This window comes from Ursus americanus, chromosome 7 (assembly GCF_024610735.1).
Source record: "Ursus americanus isolate L20-20 chromosome 7, mUrsAme1.1.p, whole genome shotgun sequence".
Taxonomy (NCBI): Eukaryota; Metazoa; Chordata; class Mammalia; order Carnivora; family Ursidae; genus Ursus; species Ursus americanus.
In genome coordinates this window covers 49,873,967-49,891,957 of record NC_142133.1, presented here as the reverse complement: position 1 = coordinate 49,891,957, position 17,991 = coordinate 49,873,967, and the positions used below count along the sequence as shown (strand labels likewise).

General features: G+C 48.5%; 2 protein-coding genes across 2 annotated transcripts; both read left to right on the top strand.

Moving 5' to 3' along the window:
• The first annotated feature begins 621 nt into the window (after positions 1–621).
• Positions 622–4,055, top strand: LOC123799635 (interleukin-36 receptor antagonist protein). The gene is made up of 4 exons (XM_045808804.2): positions 622–672; positions 2,286–2,371; positions 3,429–3,556; positions 3,758–4,055. Exons 1-4 carry the CDS (start codon positions 644–646, stop codon positions 3,980–3,982), a joined length of 468 nt encoding a protein of 155 aa, XP_045664760.1. The 5' UTR covers positions 622–643; the 3' UTR covers positions 3,983–4,055.
• A 4,890-nt stretch (positions 4,056–8,945) lies between these two features.
• On the top strand, positions 8,946–15,627 carry IL1F10 (interleukin 1 family member 10). The gene is made up of 5 exons (XM_045808801.1): positions 8,946–9,080; positions 12,676–12,735; positions 14,649–14,734; positions 15,004–15,131; positions 15,415–15,627. Exons 1-5 carry the CDS (start codon positions 9,034–9,036, stop codon positions 15,625–15,627), a joined length of 534 nt encoding a protein of 177 aa, XP_045664757.1. The 5' UTR covers positions 8,946–9,033.
• Positions 15,628–17,991: the final 2,364 nt, after the last annotated feature.

Here is a 17,991-nt window from a genome sequence, read left to right as displayed (position 1 = left end):
GGAAGGAAGGAAGGAAGGAAGGAAGGAAGGAAGGAAGGAAGGAAGGAAGGAAGGAAGGAAGGGGAAAAGGGGCTTGTTCTAAAATTTGCTTTCCTTGAGGGGCTATTTGCACTGAAGGCTTTGGGTCTGGAAGTGCCTGAGGTCCAGGAGCTGAGTGCTTACAAAGAGCTTGAAAGCCCCTGGGAAGTTCATCAGAATTGGTGAAAGACTATCTCCAGAACCTTCCTTCCTTGGGAGAGGTAATGAAGAGCAGGAGTTTCTGGAGGCTTAGGGTGGTGTGAAATACCTGGAAACCCTGCTCCTCCTCAGCTTGTGGCAGTTTCAGGGGCTCCTCCCTAGTGCATTATTAAAAGGGCTGAGGCATCCCAGAGGAGCAGGCTGATACCACAAGCTCTGCCAGGAGAAAGGAGCATTCTGAGGTGTCCTTTGGGGAGCTGGGTTTCATTCTCCCCAGCAGGACTGGGGTTTTCTCCTGACCCCAGACCTAGAGTCCCCTGCTCTGTGGGGGATGTTCACATGCTGGGGGGTGGGGTGGGGTCAGAAGGCTGTTTGCTACTCAGGCCACTGCCAGCCCAGCCTCTATCTCCACCTAAGTTTTTGTGTTATTTCAGAATAGAAGAAGCTACACACTGTGAAGCTCAAGATGGTCCTGAGTGGGGCGCTGTGTTTCCGGTGAGTATCTGAACCTCTGATTGGCTGTGTCCTCTAAGGGAAGTAAGTTCCAGGTAGACCTGTTTTCCATCCTTTCTGGGCAGGGAGGGGCTGCGGCTGCCCAGAGCTGGGGCTTCTCATTGGTGGATGGGCAGCTGGAAAATTGTGAACAGCCCCTCACTGTCCTAAGAGAATTTTTTTCAGCCTTTCTCAGGCTGGGGCTGGCCACCTCATGGGGATTCCCTGACGAGAAGGGGGAACAAGTGAATCACTCTGTGTAGAGCTTCAGCCCCACGTATCCATAATGAGAATGGAAGTCAGGAGACCCAGCTCGGAGCTGTTACCACTCACTGGGGTGAAGTGACGTCACTCTGCTTCACTACCTCCCTGCTGCCCTTTGGGGCAAAACAACACCAAAACTATTTGGTCAATCAGTCTGTCTGTCCACTGGGATGTACTGAGTCAGACGGTCTGCTGTGTTCTGGACTTCACACTAGTGAGTGAAAATGGTCCTTGTTCTCTTTGAACTCAGAATCTACCATAGCTTTTCCCAAGGTGTGTTCTGTGGAGCCCCAACCATATGAGTTGCTTTATACAGTGGCGCTCCTTGATTAAGAGATGTGGGAAATACTGCTTTCTGTGTCTTCTTGTAAGAGAACCATGGTGCAATTCAATATATTAGTAACTTTGAACGAGATTTGTTTGTGTTTAGCCACCATTGAACCAATTTACACATAGCATACTTATTTCCATATAACACTTGAGGAAACCCATTTTAGGATATATTTGTCACCATACAGGATGTCAAAAAGTCAACTGAGATCAGAGATGAGAAATAAATTTGAAAAGTAAAATGAAAGAATTTTAAATTTATTATGTTATTTTTATTTTTTAAAGATTTATTTATTTATTTGAGAGAGAGAGAGAGAGCACGCACAGTGGGGGAGAGGCAAAGGGAGAGGGAGAGAAGAACTTAAGCAGACTTCAGACTTGAGTGCGAGCCCAATGCAGGGCTCCATCTCACCACACTGAGATCACAACCTGGCCAAAACCAAGAATCTGATGCTCAACCGACTGTGGCCCCCAGGCGCCCCAAGAATTTTAAATTTAAAGATATTCCTCACTTAATAGGTGGAAGTAAATGTGCCTTGATGTCTTCAATAATGATTGAAGAATCAGATTTTCATCTGGAAGAGGCTTGGGCATTATCTAATCCATTGTCTTAATTAGCAACAGGGAGACTCAGGCCCAGAAAGGGCAAGCAGCTGGTCTGTTGTGACTCAGCAGTAATGGTAGCACAGCCAGACAAGAACCCAGGACTCTAACTCACAGTCCAGTTTCTTTTCCAACATCACACATGGAGGAGATTGGTTGGTATAGAAAAGATTGAATAGGATGAAGGAGCAAATCCGAGACTCGGATGGGAGGCTGTGTTGTTACCCTGTTGGTAGGGTATGAGCCCAGCAGGGCTGGCAGGGAAGGTTGGGTGGTTACTCCTGGCACAGCAGGAGGAGACGGAGACAATACCTGACACGGGGGTGGGGGGGGTGGGGGGGGGACGACTCTGTAGAGCCCAGCAAGCCGGAGCACCCACCCCTCCTCTAACTAAGTGTCAATCTGTCTTGATGTTCCAGAATGAAGGATGCGGCCTTGAAGGTGCTTTATCTGCAAGATAACCAGCTTCTAGCCGGAGGGCTGAATGCAGGGAAGGTCATCAAAGGTTGGTGGCAAAACATGACCCTACTTCCCTAGGTCTCTATACACCTCTGAGGGGGCCTGAAGAGGGCTTAGCATAGCTATGCAAACTAGTCCAGGCCTACAGACCCCAGGCCTGACACAGTAGATGGGGCATCATAAAAGGAGGCTCTGAACAAGGACAAATAAAATAATACACCTTCTAGCAAAGTGAGGACACCTACCCTATTGCCACCTGAAGCCTCTATGTAAAGTGGGAATATTTTCTAGGATGAATGCTTTGTTCTTCTTTAATAGGTAAACTTAGGCCAAACATTCCTTTTCCTGGGAGCAAGTACTGAGGAGAGATCTAAAATAGGCTCCTAGACCTTTATTCCCATGCAGGAGTGGCTTTCTACCCTTTTGCCCTGGGTCTCTTCTGCTCTCTGGGGATTCCCGGTCCCTCAGAGTGATGGGACCCGGATAGCAGGTGGCACCATCTGGCCTCATGCCCCAGACACCATGACAGGTCTTCTCTCTAAAATAGCCCATACCTGCCCACTTGGGACATATTTACTGGGCTCTGGGGCCAGGCAGAGTGTGTGTGTGTGTGTGTGTGTGTGTATGTACACGTGTGCATGCATGCATGTATGTATATGAGTGTGTGTGTGTTTGTATGTGTGGTAGGGGATGGTACAGAGAGGAATGAGACACTCTTCTGCTCTCATGTTGGTACAAACATGTCCAAATAACTCTGATGAGATCCTTATCAAATCAAGTTTCCAAAACGAGGCCAGAGGGTCAAGAGGCATTAAAGGAGGTGGTCAGATCTCCCCTGGGGGTTAGAGTAGACTTAAGGGTTTGAGCCTGCACAAGGGGGTGGGCTAGGAGTGGGAGATGGTACAATGTGCTTACATGCCTTGATGTCATTGGACCAACTGGCAGGAGACCACCCTTCCTTAGATGACAGCAGCTAACAGGCTTCCCTTCTGCCCAGTCTGGGGACAGGATGTCTCATGCAGGACTTGCACTCCAAAGTCCACGATTCAGGGAGAGGGAGGGAAGGGCAGTCAAGGCCCCTGAATCTGTCTTCCTTTCTCTAGGCGAGGAGATTAGTGTTGTTCCCAACCGGTCTCTGGATGCCAAGCTGTCTCCAGTCATCCTGGGTGTCCAGGGAGGGAGCCAGTGTCTGTCGTGTGGGACAGGGCAGGAACCGACTCTGAAACTAGAGGTGAGTCCTGTCGGGGCGTCCTTGCTATCTGACTTCACTAAGCCAGCAGATGCTGAAGCCACTGGGCCTGGCATCCTGGGGCCTGATCCTCTCCCTCGCAGGGTTCTGTTGATGATAGCCCTACCTCTCCATGCCCATGGCCCAGCTCTCCTGCCTCCTCCACTCTTTCCCCTCACCTGCCATGCCTCTCCACTCACACAGCCAGTAAACATCATGGAACTCTACCTCGGTGCCAACGAATCTAAGAGCTTCACCTTCTACCGGCGGGACACGGGGCTCACCTCCAGCTTCGAGTCTGCTGCCTACCCGGGCTGGTTCCTCTGCACCATGACGGAAGCAGATCAGCCTCTCAGACTTACCCAGCTCTCAGAGGATGGCAGCTGGGACAACCCTATCACAGACTTCTACTTCCAGCAGTGTGACTAGGGCAATGCACCCCCTAGAACCTACCTGGGCAGAGCCGGCTCAGGCAGGGACGGAGGTAGAGGAAGACACTGATGGCAACCATCCCTCCATCTGCTCTCAGGGCCCCACCTCTGGTGGGCACTTGGCCACTCTCTCTTTTGATTCCCAGTTTGGGTTAATCCTTCTGAGATTTGGGGCTTAGTCCACGGTTTCTTTCCCTGTTGAGTAGTGCTACTGGTGTAGAACCTTGCAAAAACTACTCGAGATAAACTAGAAGTCACATAAAAAGGTTTCCAAGGAGTCAGGGTGGGGGGAGTGTTGGAAACCCTTCATGCTTCATGGTAACTTACCCAGTACCCCTGAGCCCCACAAACCAGCCCATCCCAAGTAGAGCCTATTAGGGCCACTAGCTGCCCACACGAGGTCCTGTCATCTACCACTATGCAGGAGAGGGAGGTCATAGAATTAGGGACCCAAGCCAGCCCCCTCCCTCTTCCCTATAACTCAGCTACCATCATATTCTACATTTTCCATCTCAACCCTCATGCTCTAGCCATGGCAGGAGAGGGTGGGGGAGTCCAAGGAATTGACTCCAGCTCAGAAGGCTGAAGAATGGCCAGGCATGTCATATGTTTTGAAACCTGAGGTACCACTAAAATCCAAGATGCTGGTATCTATTCACATGGAAGGATATTTGTGACATTTTAAGAAGAGCAAATTACTAACATATCTTGTAATTTCATTTTAATTAAAAAAATATCTATCTATATATTTCTGCATAGAAAAAATTCCAAAATAGTTTACTTCAATTTCAGCAATGTCAATTCAGCAATTACAGGTGATTTTTCTTTTTATTCTTTTATTTAAACATTTTCTAATTGTTCTGTAATGATGATGAACTCCTTGTGTAATAAGTAAGTTAATCTTGAGGAAAACAGAGCAGGCAATATTTCTAGTCATCTTCAGCATCCACTTCCCTGAGTGAAATTCAAATTGAATTGAGCTCTGCTGCTGTGGTCAGCAGCGGCAGAATCAGCACACAGACCTCAGCAAAGCCATGAAGAAAGAGAATATGATGAGTTAGAGTGGTTGGAATCTCCTGGAGAAGGAATTTATAGAAAGAACAATCCTGGATCTAGAGTGGTCACAGCCCCCTGAGGTTGCAAGGTGTGGCTTTCAGCTTCCAAAGGGTCCCGTGTTGGTTGAACATGTCCTTCTGGAAATTTTAGACTGTGGCCTTATTTGGAGATAGGTTCTTTGCTGATGCAATTAGTTAAGAGGTCATGGATGTATTCTGGTGGGCTCTACAGCCAACATGATTGCATGTGCAAGAAGAAGAGAGGACAAACAGAGACACCCAGGAGACCCAGGGAGAAGGCTACGTGAAGATGGATGCAAAGATTGCATTTATGCGGTGATAAGGCAAGAAATGCCATGACTGAGGCAACCACCAGAAGCTAGGAAGAGGCAAGGAAGAATTCTTCCCCAAAGCCTTCAGAGGGAGGACAGCCTTCTGGTCTCCTGAACTATGAGAGCACAAATTTTCATTGTTTTAAACCACCAGCTTGATGGTAATTGGTTATGGCAGCCCTATGACATCAACACAGCTGCTGCTGACCCCATCTCACATCGTGTGTGTGTCCCCTCCCACATTGTACATGTGTTGTCTCTGTGGCCAACAGAACATGGCAGAAGCAATATTATGCCGCTTTTCAGATTAGATTATAAAAGACTCTGCAGCTCCTATCTTGTTTTCTTTCTCTGTTTCTTTGTTTACTTGTTCTGGGGGAAGCCAGCTGCCATCTCATAAGCATCCCTATAGAGAGACCCATGTGTTGAAAATGAAGCCTCCTGCCAACTGCCACATGAGTGCATTTGGAAGCCGCTCCCCCAGCCCCAGTCAGGCCTTCAGATGATGCAACTCTGGCTGACAGCTCGATTGCCACCTTAAGAGAGACTCTGAAGTAGAACCACCCAGCTAAACTGGTCTAGATTCCCAACCCTCAGAAACTGTGAGAAAATAAATGTTTGTTGCTTTCAGTTGCTAAGGTTTTTTTTTTTTTTTTTTTTTTAAGATTCATTTATTTAACTTTTTAGGGAGAGAGAGAGTGTGTGTACACAGAGGGCAGGCAGAGGCAGAGGGAGAGTGAGAATCTCAAGCAGACTCCCTGCTGAGTGTAGTGCCTGATGCAAGGCTCAATCCCACAACCCTGAGATCATGACCTGAGCTGAAAGAGTCGGATGCTTAACCGACTGAGCCACCCAGGCAGCCCAACTAAGTTTTGGGGTCACTTGCTACACAGCAATAGATAACTAATACATAGGGAAAGAGAAATAAATGCATTTATTTTATTATGATTGCAATTTTTTTCCAATATTTTCATTTCCCTTCTCAAAATCAACATTAGCCCTTTCATTTCTCCAAACATTCTATTTAAAAGCTGCTCATACTAAAGTTGTTGAATATTCTCTGTGTCTGCAAGGTTTAGCTCTTCCTTTACTACCTTTGCACCTCCAGTCTGACATGCCAGGGATTGTGACTCCAGCATCCTTGCCTAAACTCTAGGGGATCAGGACAGAAGCCAGAGGAGAGGCCTAAATCTAAGCCCCAGGTATTCTTCCTGCACCTCACCAGTCAGACCAGCCTGGCAAGTTCAGATTCTGCTGAGGCACTAGCAAGGATGTGGCCAGACCAGAAGGGTCTGTCTCTGTGGAGCTGCTGAGGCCCAGATGCAGCCAAAGCCCTCGGTAGCAGACAGCGCAAGTCCTGCCACAGGCCTCTCAGGAGTGCCGAGAACATGGACTCCAGGCACCAGGTTTGTTTCTGCAGACCCAGTTCACACTTCTCTTTGCCCACGGGCCCAGCCATAGTCTGATATCATTACCTCTTCCAAGAAGCCTTTGCTGAATTGAGATCTCTGGTCATCTGCTCTGACTGTGCTACATTGCTATGCCAACTTCCCCTCATTGTAATAATTGATTTGGGGTCTATGGCCCTTGAAATGAGCTCAAGGTCAAGGCTGTATTGATTTGTTTCCAAACACTTCAAATAACATTTGACAAATAATTGGAAACCAGCGAGTACAGAATGTAGAAACTATTCCTCCACCCTGGAATATTCTTTTTCTCTCCTCCACCCATCTAAATGGGCCCACCCTTCAGGGAGCAGCCGAAACCTCACTTCAGTCTGGAAGCTTTCTCCAGCCTAAAGTGACTGATTCATCATTTGTAGGATGGTAGAATTCAAAATGGTTTTAGCAGGGATGAGCTGACATGAGTCAATAGAGAAAGAAGGAATGTAAAATGCTACCTTTGGGAATGTATGGGCTGGGGGACCCTGGCATCATGACTGTTCATACGAAAAAGACATAGTGGTTTTAGATTTCTTCAATTTCAATATAAGCCCCCAGCTTGATCTGTATTTACAGACGTGTATTGCCCACATCACATGGCATTTGTACAAGGCATAGGCATTGAGGACTAAGAGTGTGTCCTGAATAGCAGAGAGTGTCCGAAGACCAAGTCATTAGGGCAGAGGCAGGGAGCTGAGGGTACTTATCCTGGAGAAACAACACAGAAAGCCCCATACAAACACTCAAAGCTCTGCCTAGTAGAAAAATAAACTTGTTCTGTTTAATTCCAGGAGGCACCAGCAGGACTGGTGAGTAAACTATGTGTGACCCCAAAATTTTAACCACAAGGACCACACACACAGCGTTTCTTTAAGAGGTTGTGGAGGTATTGAAGAAGAGCATGATTAATTATGTCTCAGGGGTGCCATAGCACAGATTTCTCCATTTGGAGGGAGCCTATAGCCATGTCTAAAGCCCTTTCAATTCTAGGAATTTTTTTACTCAAGGAGATTCTCTGCCTTTATTGTTCCCAATATGCCCTTGTCGTGCAGATTAGAGAGTCTGGTCTTCTTAATTATCTTTTTAAGTATTTATGACTTAGCTCCCCAGCTGGACTGTAAAGCTACCTAACAACAGGGACCAGGCATTGCACGTCTTTGTCACACAGCAGTGTAAATGCTCAGTAAATGCTCATTGACTGCCTGGCATAATATCCCATGCGTTGGCCCTTTCCACAAGGAGATAAGAGATTGGGAGAAGGATGAAGAATGGCTGTTGGCCTCAGGAAACAGAAATTAGGTCTCCTCCCTGCCCATATTTTCTTATCTTTCACTCTTTAAGCATCTGCATGTGGATTGACCTCTCCTACTTTCTCACCAGGCCCTTTGTGGAACTGTGCAAATGACCGAAGAGTGAGAATTACAGTAAGGCAGATGGTCCCCAGAGAACATTATGCCAAGCTTCTCCACCTCTTGTGAGTAGACAGAAGGATGGATGGTTGGATGGTTGGATGGTGGGACAGACAGGTGGGTGGATGGATGGCCTGAGTTAAGTAATGTTGATTAGAGGCTTGAATATTTTCTTTATTCCTGCCTTGCTCACACTGTGTCATGTGTCCTAGCAGTGCAGGGCATACGATGGCTGCCCAGTCCCAGGATGGATCTAAGTCAATATCCTCTATAGGTGGGTTTCCTTAAATGCTCTGTCTCATCAACCTGATACCAGCTAATAGGACTTGTTGAAAAGCAGAGACTTCCCTCCTCTCTTTCCAGTGCCATCAGTCCCCTGTCTTATATTGTCTCACTGGCCACAGCCTGGCTTAAAACACCGGAGGTTGCTCTGTCCTTGGGCCCCTTAAACATATCCTCTCTTGCCTCTTCTACCTCTCTAAGCCTAGGATGGAGCCCCATGGCGCACCAACGGGAAGGTGATATAAAGACATCTGACCCCAAGACTGTTTATCTGGCTATTGAAACCACCAATAATAGTGTCAATGACAGTAGCTATGAGCAGGGGCCCACTGCCTGGCTTCTGCCAGGGCTTTATGGGTGACTCTCTCCCCCTTCAACAAACGCTCATTAATGCCCCCACCTTCTTATTATCCATACTGTGCTAAAGACATTGTGAAATCCCTAGGCTCTTCTTTCCCATCCTAGAGCCAATTATAAAGATTGCTGCAGGCTTGACCCACCCTGACCAGACAGTATAAACTCGGGGCAGATGCCCTGGAGAAATCAGTCGGACGTTCCAGGCACCCCGGATTGCAGGTCAGTTGTTGATCGGCAGTATTCTATCTCCTTCTCACTTTCCTTCTCCTTTCTCTCAATATCTCTGGTATGCCCCCTCCCTTAACTCCTCCTGGCAAGCTCTCTAGATAACAAGGTATTCCCCTCCACAGAACATCGTGGGATGCTAAATAAGTCTGGGAGCACATAGAAAGAGTTTGAGAGAAGGCATAGGTTAAACCAAGTCAAGATTTTTAAATATTTAGAAACATAGATTTTATTTTTTAATTATAATAATATTTTTTTATTATATTATGTTAGTCACCATACAGTACATCCCTGGTGTCTGATGTAAAGTTCGATGATTCGTTAGTTGCGTATAACACCCAGTGCGCCATGCAATACGTGCCCTTCTTACTACCCATCACCAGTCTATCCCATTCCCCCACCCCCCTCCCCTCTGAAGCCCTCAGTTTGTTTCTCAGAGTCCATAGTCTCTCATGCTTCATTCCCCCTTCTGAAACATAAATTTTAGAAAATAATTTCAGAAGAAATCAGCTAGGCCAGTGGTATTCAACAGTGTGTGGTGAGGCTTGGGGTTCATTAGTACCCCAACTGCCTGCTTTAGTGGCCAAGGACAGTGTTAGCAGGGTTCTGGTGTCACCCTCATTCTCTGCTTCAGCAAAGGCAAGTCCTCTTTATCCATTTTACTTTCATTAGGTTTCTGTGTAAATTTTCATTGTGAAACTTAGTTTTGAAAAATACTGACCTTGCCTAGCCTCTCCTCCTAATGATAACAAGTTGGAGGCCCAGGGACTAAAGGTTACTTTCTAAGGTAGAAAGATAAATTGGTAGGAGAGCTAGGTCTAGAACCCAGCCTGGCAATTGAAATCTTCTGTGTGTGTTTCTATGTCCTGCTTCTAAGCATATGTGTGTCAGGGTGGTTGGAGGGAGCTACACGCCACACTTCATGGATCAAGATATTGTTAACTTTTATAAGGGAAACAAATGTCTGTATATAGAACAATACAGAAGACAGTGAAATTTAATAGGAGTTCAGAGTAGGGTTGCAAGAGTAAAAGAAAGATTCATTAAACTCTGAGTCATGGAATCATAGATCGTTTGATCTGAAAAGAATCTTAATAACCACAGACTCTAATTCCATGATTTTACAGATGCTGAAACTGAGAATTGGAGGTGAGGTGACATGACCTTGTATGTCTGAGCTGTTACTCTGACCTGATAATTAATTTGGCAGAGCTAGAGACTCAACCTATAGATAAATGATACCATATCCAGTGCTCTAATGCCAAAAGACCTGAATGGATGGCAAGGAGGAAGGATGGCTTTTGAAGGAGGGAAATCAAAGACAACTGTGAGCATGTCCACTGGGAAGAAAGAAGGCATGTGCCTGGAAGGGTGGTTTAGTGTCCACAGAGAAGTGAAATACACTTATAGAAGTGAATCAGGGCCAGATGATGATGAAATGGGCAGCCACTGTAGACTCTAGAGCTGGGTGGGGATGTTGTGAAAGCAATACCTAGAATATAGGTCCAGGTACCTCACATAGGTTGGGCTGGATTGAAGGTAGAAAAACCAGGAATACCGGCACAGGTACCATGGCTTTTAAGAAGACAACGTTACATTTTAGGGGCACCTGGGTGGTGCAGTCGGTTAAGCATCTGACTCTTGATTTCAACTTAGGTCGTGATTTTAGGGTGGTGAGATTGAGCCCTGTGTCGGGCTCTGTGCTCAGCATGGAGTCTGCTTGAGATTCTCCCTCTCTCTCTCTCTGTCTCTCTCTCTCCCTCTGCCCCTCCAGCTCATGCATGTGCTCTCTGTCTCTCAAATAAATAAATAAATCTTTCAAAAAAGAAGACAAAATTACATTTCAAAGAATAATTTATTGGAACTTGCTGGTAAATCAGACATACAATAAGGAGGAGGGGGGAGATGAATGGGCTGGAAGGAGGAGAAGATTGATTTGACTTCAGATCTCTTTGGTTGGTTGTGATGGCAGGAAGTCTAAATGAAGGTGTCCTATAGACTGTTGGAGATAAAGTAGCATGTTCAGTTGGGGCTTAAGAGGCTTTAGACCAAGAAGATCGCTGCAGCTGTGGAAATGGATGAATGGCAACTCGATGGGGTATGTGAGAGATGTGCTTAGAACTTAGACTTGTGACTTCCAGCCTTAGAGACACCACCAAATGGAAGGGAGAACTACACAGACCTGAGATGGGGAAAATGGAAGTGTGAAGGGAGTCAATCAATGTCAAGAGCTCTGAGGAGGCAGAAGCCAAATACCAGAGGACTCAAAAGAGTCTTTAGATTTGGTTCCACAGAAGTTAATACTGGTCTTGGAGATAACATAGTCCACATAGAAAATGTGTAGGAGAACAAGGAGAGGGTATGATGGAGAAAGCCCAGTGCTACTTGGGTGGTGGTTTTTGACTCAGGACAGGTGTTATGAAGTCTGAGAAAGCCAGAGATGGTGTCCAGGGAGGACAATAGGCCAGAGTCCAGGGAAAGGTCACTTGGGGACAATAGGGAAGGGAAAGCTTAGGGGATGGAGTGTGTGACACATTAGGAGGGACCATGGCAGATGCTTAGCACCAGGACCCCAGGCTCTCTGATGGACTAGAAGCTGGCCTCTCATTCCTATTCACCTCATCACAGTCTAGCCAGAACCGAGACAGGCGGTGCCTGATATGGCAGTCTTTGGGAGAAATACTGGGATTTGGGGTTTGGCCAGGACAGGAGGCTTCTGGGGCCCCTGGAAATCCAGCTGGACTGGACCACACTGAATTTCTGCCTGCCCCTTATGCTCACACTGACCAAGAGTGGGAATCATCCTCACACAGAGCCCTCAGCTTGATCTGTCCTGGCCAGACCTTCACATAGCTCTTAGCCTGCCCATTATTTTTGTTTCTACAACCAAAGGAGCCCCAGTAGTTTGGCTGAGAGAGAGCACAGCATCAACTGTGCTTGCATTGAGGCCACACTGCCAATGGCCTGCTGGGCTGGGGGATCATCTATCTAGTCCTTTGCTACTTGTGGCCAGGGACCAGCAGCATACGTATCACTTGGTTACATGTCTGAAATGCACAGTCTCAGGTTCCAGCCCAGATCTAGAGAACCAGAACCAGCAGGTGATTTATATGTTCACTGGAGAGTGAGAAAAACTCAGATGGTGTACCAGTTCTCAAGCCTGGCTGGTCATGGAGTCACTTCAAGCCCCGGCGAATCAGAACCTTCAGGTGACTCTAGGGCCAGGCTGGGCAGTGGGACAAGGTTTGAGCTCAGCTCATCCTCAAACTGTGAGGCTGGAGCACGCCCCACCTCAGTCTCAGCCCCAGGAAGTACTCCTGTCTAAACTCTTTGGGGAACCCGTTCTTCGGTTACCCCAAGCTAGCACCATGCACACGTCATGGGCTCACACCCCTGTCAGATGGCCCCAAAGGCTGCCTGGAGCTTGCTAGCCTAGGGAGATCATAGAGGATTCCGGCAGGCCGGTTATAGATAAGCAGCCTAGTGAGATTTTTCTACCCTGTGATTTGGTGATTTGGGAGCTCCCGGGGGGTCTGCCCCCCAGCTCTACCCACCCTTCTCTGACAGCCCTTCTCTCCTTCCCCCTCAGCAAGGACCAGTCACCCACAATCGCAGAAATGTGCTCCCTCCCCATGGCAAGATACTACACGTAAGTCTTCCTGGAGTCCTCCCTTTCTGAACCAGGGGTCTGGGGATGACATGGGAAGAGGGAAAGAAGGCTGAAGGGAGGGATGCAGCAACTCCTCATCCAAGAAATCTCAAGGGCCCCATAATTAAGCTTAATTATCATCATCCTAACAATAGCTGTCTTTCCTGACCATACGCAAGATGCCAGCCCTTGGGCTGCCTTGCCTCCCTCCCGAGTAACCTACAAGGGGGGCATGACTGAGTCCATTCAGATTTGGAAACTGAAGCTCAAAGAAGTGAAATAAATTACCTCATGTCACACAGAGCCAGGACTCACCCCTGTGCGGCTCTGTCCTCCTCTCTCCAAGAGCTCAGAGAAAATTTTGAATCTCAGTGACGGCCTGTGATTTTTCATTGTAAACTGCCTCCAGCCCTTTGAGGAACGAGATGAGACATAACACAAATAAAACAGACTGACTTTCTGGGCCACATTTCCTCAGCTCCTCCATGGGCTTGCCCTGTCCTAGACACTAGGGGGCCAGTCGGGGCCTCCGAGATGTTACAACGTGCCTGGGAAGGCAAGACACGTGTGCATGAATCACCCACATGACAAAACAGACGTCAGCACTTCGGGGTATCTAACTTGGGTTCTGGTCTCCAAATAGGTGGTTGCTGGCAGATGAGAACCCCGCAGTCCTGGTTGTCCGGTTGGCAAGCCCAGGCTCTTTGCAGATCTTTATTTTTATTGTACAAGTGAACCTACTTTACACACATACAGTCATTAGCGAAGGGTATTATAATTAGCTGTTATTGAGAGAGAAAAATCTCCTGGGGGCAATGGCGTTGGCCATTGGTTCTGCCCTTGGAGATAGGGAGGGCTCCCCAGGTCCTGAGAGCGGCTGACAGACATTTTGAAACCAGCCAAGCCACCGAGCTAATAGCCTGCAAGCTAATAACCTGCATGACTTTGATGTTGCATGCACTCACCGTGGTTCCCTCCCTGTTCCCCAGCACGTATTTACCCTCCCAGGCCGATCGTTGAAATCACTGCCAACCCCAAATGACTGTAAACGCGCCCTGCTCCGGCGCCTTGCTGACCTCCTAAATTTGGCACCCATAACTCGGGGCCACCCCAGAACACACCTCACATGGAACAAGGTGGCCATGTTGGCACACCTACTGTCACATAGGATTTTTTTCCCCTGATTTTGGATTTTATTCTATAAAAAGCCTTTAAAATATTTGAAAAGCAAACCACACTATTTTTTAAAAGATTTATGTATGTATGTATGTATTTTAGAGAAAGAGAGCACGTGCGAAGGGAAGGGGCAGAGGGAGAGGGAGAGAGGATCTCAAGCAGACTCCACGCTAAGCACAGAGCCTGACATGGGGCTCAATCTCATGACCTTGAGATCAAGACCACAGCTAAAATCAAGAGTCGGACGCTTAACTGACTGAGGCACGCAGGCGCCCCACAAACCACACTTGATTATACATTCAATTAATCCTCTTCACTGAAGAAAATAAAACATTTTTGCAAAATTGGGTCAGGCCCAGAAAACCCGGGATAAGGCTCACTATATCCTAGAGACGTCTGAGCCTCATTAGGAAACTTCTCAGGAAGGGCATGAAAGGGGTTAGCATAATCAGGAAAACTCTACCCATCAATGAGAAGGCACTGGCTTTCCTCACTGCCCCAGGGCCCTGACAGAGGCCAATGCTGGTAAAGGGAGCCTCACGAGCTTCCAGAAGACCTTCCCTAGCCTTAAGGCTGACCTGGTTTCACCTGCTCTTGGGTGGAGTCATGCACTTCTCACCTGTGGGAGAGAACACCTAAATGCTCAGTGTAGTACTTCAGAGCATGGGGGTGGAAAGACTTTGGGGCTTGGTGGTGCCTGAAGGGAGCAGGCCATCAGCACTACCGTCTTGTTCCAGAATTAAGGATGCAGATCAGAAGGCACTATACTCAAGAGGCGACCAGCTCCTGGTGGGAGATCCCAATGTGGACAACAGCTGCGCAGGTGAGAACCTATAGCCTCCATCCCCTCGGACTGGCTCTCCCCTCCCCTCCTGCCTCTGGTGACAGTGAGAAGAGGCAGGGAGCAGATGAGGACCTCTCCTTCTGAGGGTGTCATGACTGCTGCAGGGGCCCCAGCCTGCCCGGCAGCCTGTATGCAGGGATCAGGCCAGGTGCGCCCTGGGCCAGCTCTTTCCTGCCCAGCCTTAGCTCGCTGAGAGCTTGCCATCTGGGTCCTTTCATCTCCTGGCTCTCTCCTCTCTTTCCTCCCAGAGAAGATCTGCATACTTCCCAACAGAGGCCTGGACCGCACCAAAGTCCCCATCTTCCTGGGGATCCAGGGAGGCAGTCGCTGCCTAGCCTGTGTGGAGACAGGAGAGGGGCCTACCCTGCAGCTGGAGGTGAGAAACCACACTGTGTTCTGGGGGGTCCTGCAGACGTGGCCTGGCTTCCAGGGTGCTCTGGTATCTCTGCAGCCATCTGTGGACTTCCAGCCAGGTCCACACATGCCTCTCCCTCCCTCTGCACCTAGTGCCAAGACCCCTGCCCTCTAGAACCTGCAGAAGGCACTGCCCTGGGTACAGGCCCTCCCTGTAAAGTCCCTCATTGGCCACCCCCGGGGGCCTCTAGGGCTGACATCTCAACCAGTGGCCTCATCCTGCAGCAGCCACCTTGCCCCCACAGGACGTGAACATCGAGGACCTGTACAAGGGTGGTGAAGAGGCCACACGCTTCACCTTCTTCCAGAGAAGCTTGGGCTCAGCCTTCAGGCTTGAGGCCGCGGCCTGGCCTGGCTGGTTTCTCTGTGGCCCAGCTGAGCCCCAGCAGCCAGTACAACTTGTCAAGGAGAGTGAGCCATTGGCCCGCACTGAGTTCTACTTTGAACAGAGTCGGTAGGGAGGCAGGAGGCTGAGTTCCAGGCTGATGCCCCCAAACCAAGCTCATCCTGCTCAGGATCTGTGGTAGGCAGAATAATGCCCCCCTAAAGATGTCTACATCCTAATCCTCAGAAATTGTGAATATGTTACCTTACAAGGCAAGAGGGACTTGGCAAATGTGATTAAGGTAAGGATCTTGAGATGGGGAGACCATCCTGGATTATCCCGGTGGGCCCAGTGTAACCACAAGCGTCCTCATAAGAGTGAGGCAGAAGGGTGAGAGCCAGAACTGGAAAATGCTATGCTGCTAATTTCGAATATAGAGGATGGGGGCTACCATCAACAAATGCTGGTGGTTTCCAGAAGCTGGAAAAGGCAAGGGAAAGGATTCTCCCCTAGAGCTTCCAGGAGAAATTGAATTTTAGCCCAGTGAAACCCATTTCAGACACCTGACCTCCAGAACTGTAAAATAATAAATGTGTGTTGCTCTAAGCCACCAAATTTGTGGTAATTTGTTACAGTAGCCATAGGAAAACAGTACAAGGCCTTCGCAGGCCCCTGTGAACAGTGTTTAATGAAAGCATGTGGGTCGCTCAGTGAGTTCTTGGAAGGCTGCCCACAGCCTCTCCTGCAGCCCATTTGCTCCAGAGCTTCTAGAAACAGCCATAAGTGCCAGGCAGAATCCACGTCTCCCCCTCTGTCCTCAGGTGGACTACATCTTGGGCTGCTCACAATTGTAGTTTTAGTTCAAGTATTGTGATTTGTCTATCAGATATTTCACAGTGATTCATCAGTGCCACTGGTTGTCTGCTGGTTTGGACGTGTGAGGACCAAGGAGCAGTGAGGGAGAGATGGTGAGTTTGTACTGGGTGTGTTGAGTTTAAGGCTGTGGTAGAACTGATAGGCTGAGGTGACTTGTCCCAGCCAGCAATACAGGACTGGGACTCGGTTGAGAGTTTGCAGTTAGGACTGACACTCGTCCTCAGAGCCCAAGTCCGTCTCCATTTCACAAACAATCTGGGGTCGGGCGCAGGCTAGGGCAGAGAGCCCATGGTGTCAGCGCTCAGAGTGGTGGGCAGCTGGTACTCTTCCTCTTTCGTGTAACTACTCAGCGTCCATCCAGCATGCACCAGGGGCCAGGCATTCAAGGACAGGCTGTCTTCACCCTCAGAACCACCCTGCAAAGCAAGCGTTTTTACCCGTTTGACAGATGAGGACACTGAACTAGAAGGGGTGAAATAACTTGCTGAAGGTCACATGAGCCATGAATGATGGAACTCAAGGTCATCCTGGCCCTTCTGACCCCGATGTCATTCCCCACTCTTATTCTGGGAGTTGGGGACAGGATGGCAAACAAGAACAAGCTTCCTTGGAGCTGATAATTGAGGGGGAGAAACACTAAACAGGCAAATAATCAAAGATGAAAACAAACAAACAAGAGCAGTTCACATGATAGAGGGTGAGGGCAGTAGGTATTGAGTGATATAACATAGGAGAAGGTGGTAAGGGGGAATGACTCTTTTTGAGGAGGTGCCCTCTGAGCTGAGGCTGAAGGATAGGAGCGAGTGGGACTGGGAGTGATGAGGCAGAGGAATAGCAAGCATACAGGCTCTGAGACAGAATGGGCTTGGTGTGTCCAGACAGCAGTGGGAGGCAGGGCTGTTGGAGCCTGGAGAATGAGGGAAAGGGTTAGGAGGTGAGCAAGACCAGCAGGGGCTGGGTCCTGGGGGCCTTAAAGGCAAAATGAGGGCTTCAGTTTATCTTTAAGTGTGAAGGGAAGCTACGGGAAGGGTTTTAGCAGAGGAGAGACATGCTGGCCTTATGCCTTTAATAAGTTTAGATTCTTACCCTGCCTCTCCATGGCCTGCATATGTCCTGAGTACTTTATCACCTGGCTATCACGTCATACCTGTGTGTTGAGACTACTGTGTGCTTTTGGAAGGCATGTTCTGTTCTTTCGGATCACCAGTACCCAGAGTAGCTGCTGGGTTATCAAAGGTGCTGAAGAAGTACAGAGTCTCGAATGGATTAGTGGATGATCACTTGGGTCCTGTAGATCATTCAGGATACAGTGTAAGGAGAGCCACGGTAGCAAGGTGGATGATCCCCACTGTGGCACAGAGGCGGAGCTAGCAGAGAGGGCTGGACAGGGCTTCAAAAAGGAAAGGTACTTAGTCTGGGCCTCAAGAAAAAAGTAGTTTTCCAGGCACAGAGTGTGGGCATGGGCATTTCTAGGCAGAGAGAAGACTCGGGGAGGTGTGCTGGAGAAGAGCTCTTAGTACTTCTGAGGTGTGGTGAGGCATCATGTGCTGGGACCCAGGGCTTGGGGCTGAGGAGTTGTTGAAAATTAAGATGGGAAGTTAGGCTGGGCCTGGCTCTGAAT

Coding starts and splice junctions, on each gene's coding strand:
- LOC123799635 (XM_045808804.2), top strand. CDS start 644: ATGGTCCTGAGTGGGGCGCTGTGTTTCCG. Junction 673..2,285: donor AGTGGGGCGCTGTGTTTCCG/GTGAGTATCTGA, acceptor TTGATGTTCCAG/AATGAAGGATGCGGCCTTGA. Junction 3,557..3,757: donor AACCGACTCTGAAACTAGAG/GTGAGTCCTGTC, acceptor CCACTCACACAG/CCAGTAAACATCATGGAACT.
- IL1F10 (XM_045808801.1), top strand. CDS start 9,034: ATGCCCTGGAGAAATCAGTCGGACGTTCCAGGCACCCCGGATTGCAG. Junction 12,736..14,648: donor CCCATGGCAAGATACTACAC/GTAAGTCTTCCT, acceptor GTCTTGTTCCAG/AATTAAGGATGCAGATCAGA. Junction 14,735..15,003: donor TGTGGACAACAGCTGCGCAG/GTGAGAACCTAT, acceptor CTTTCCTCCCAG/AGAAGATCTGCATACTTCCC.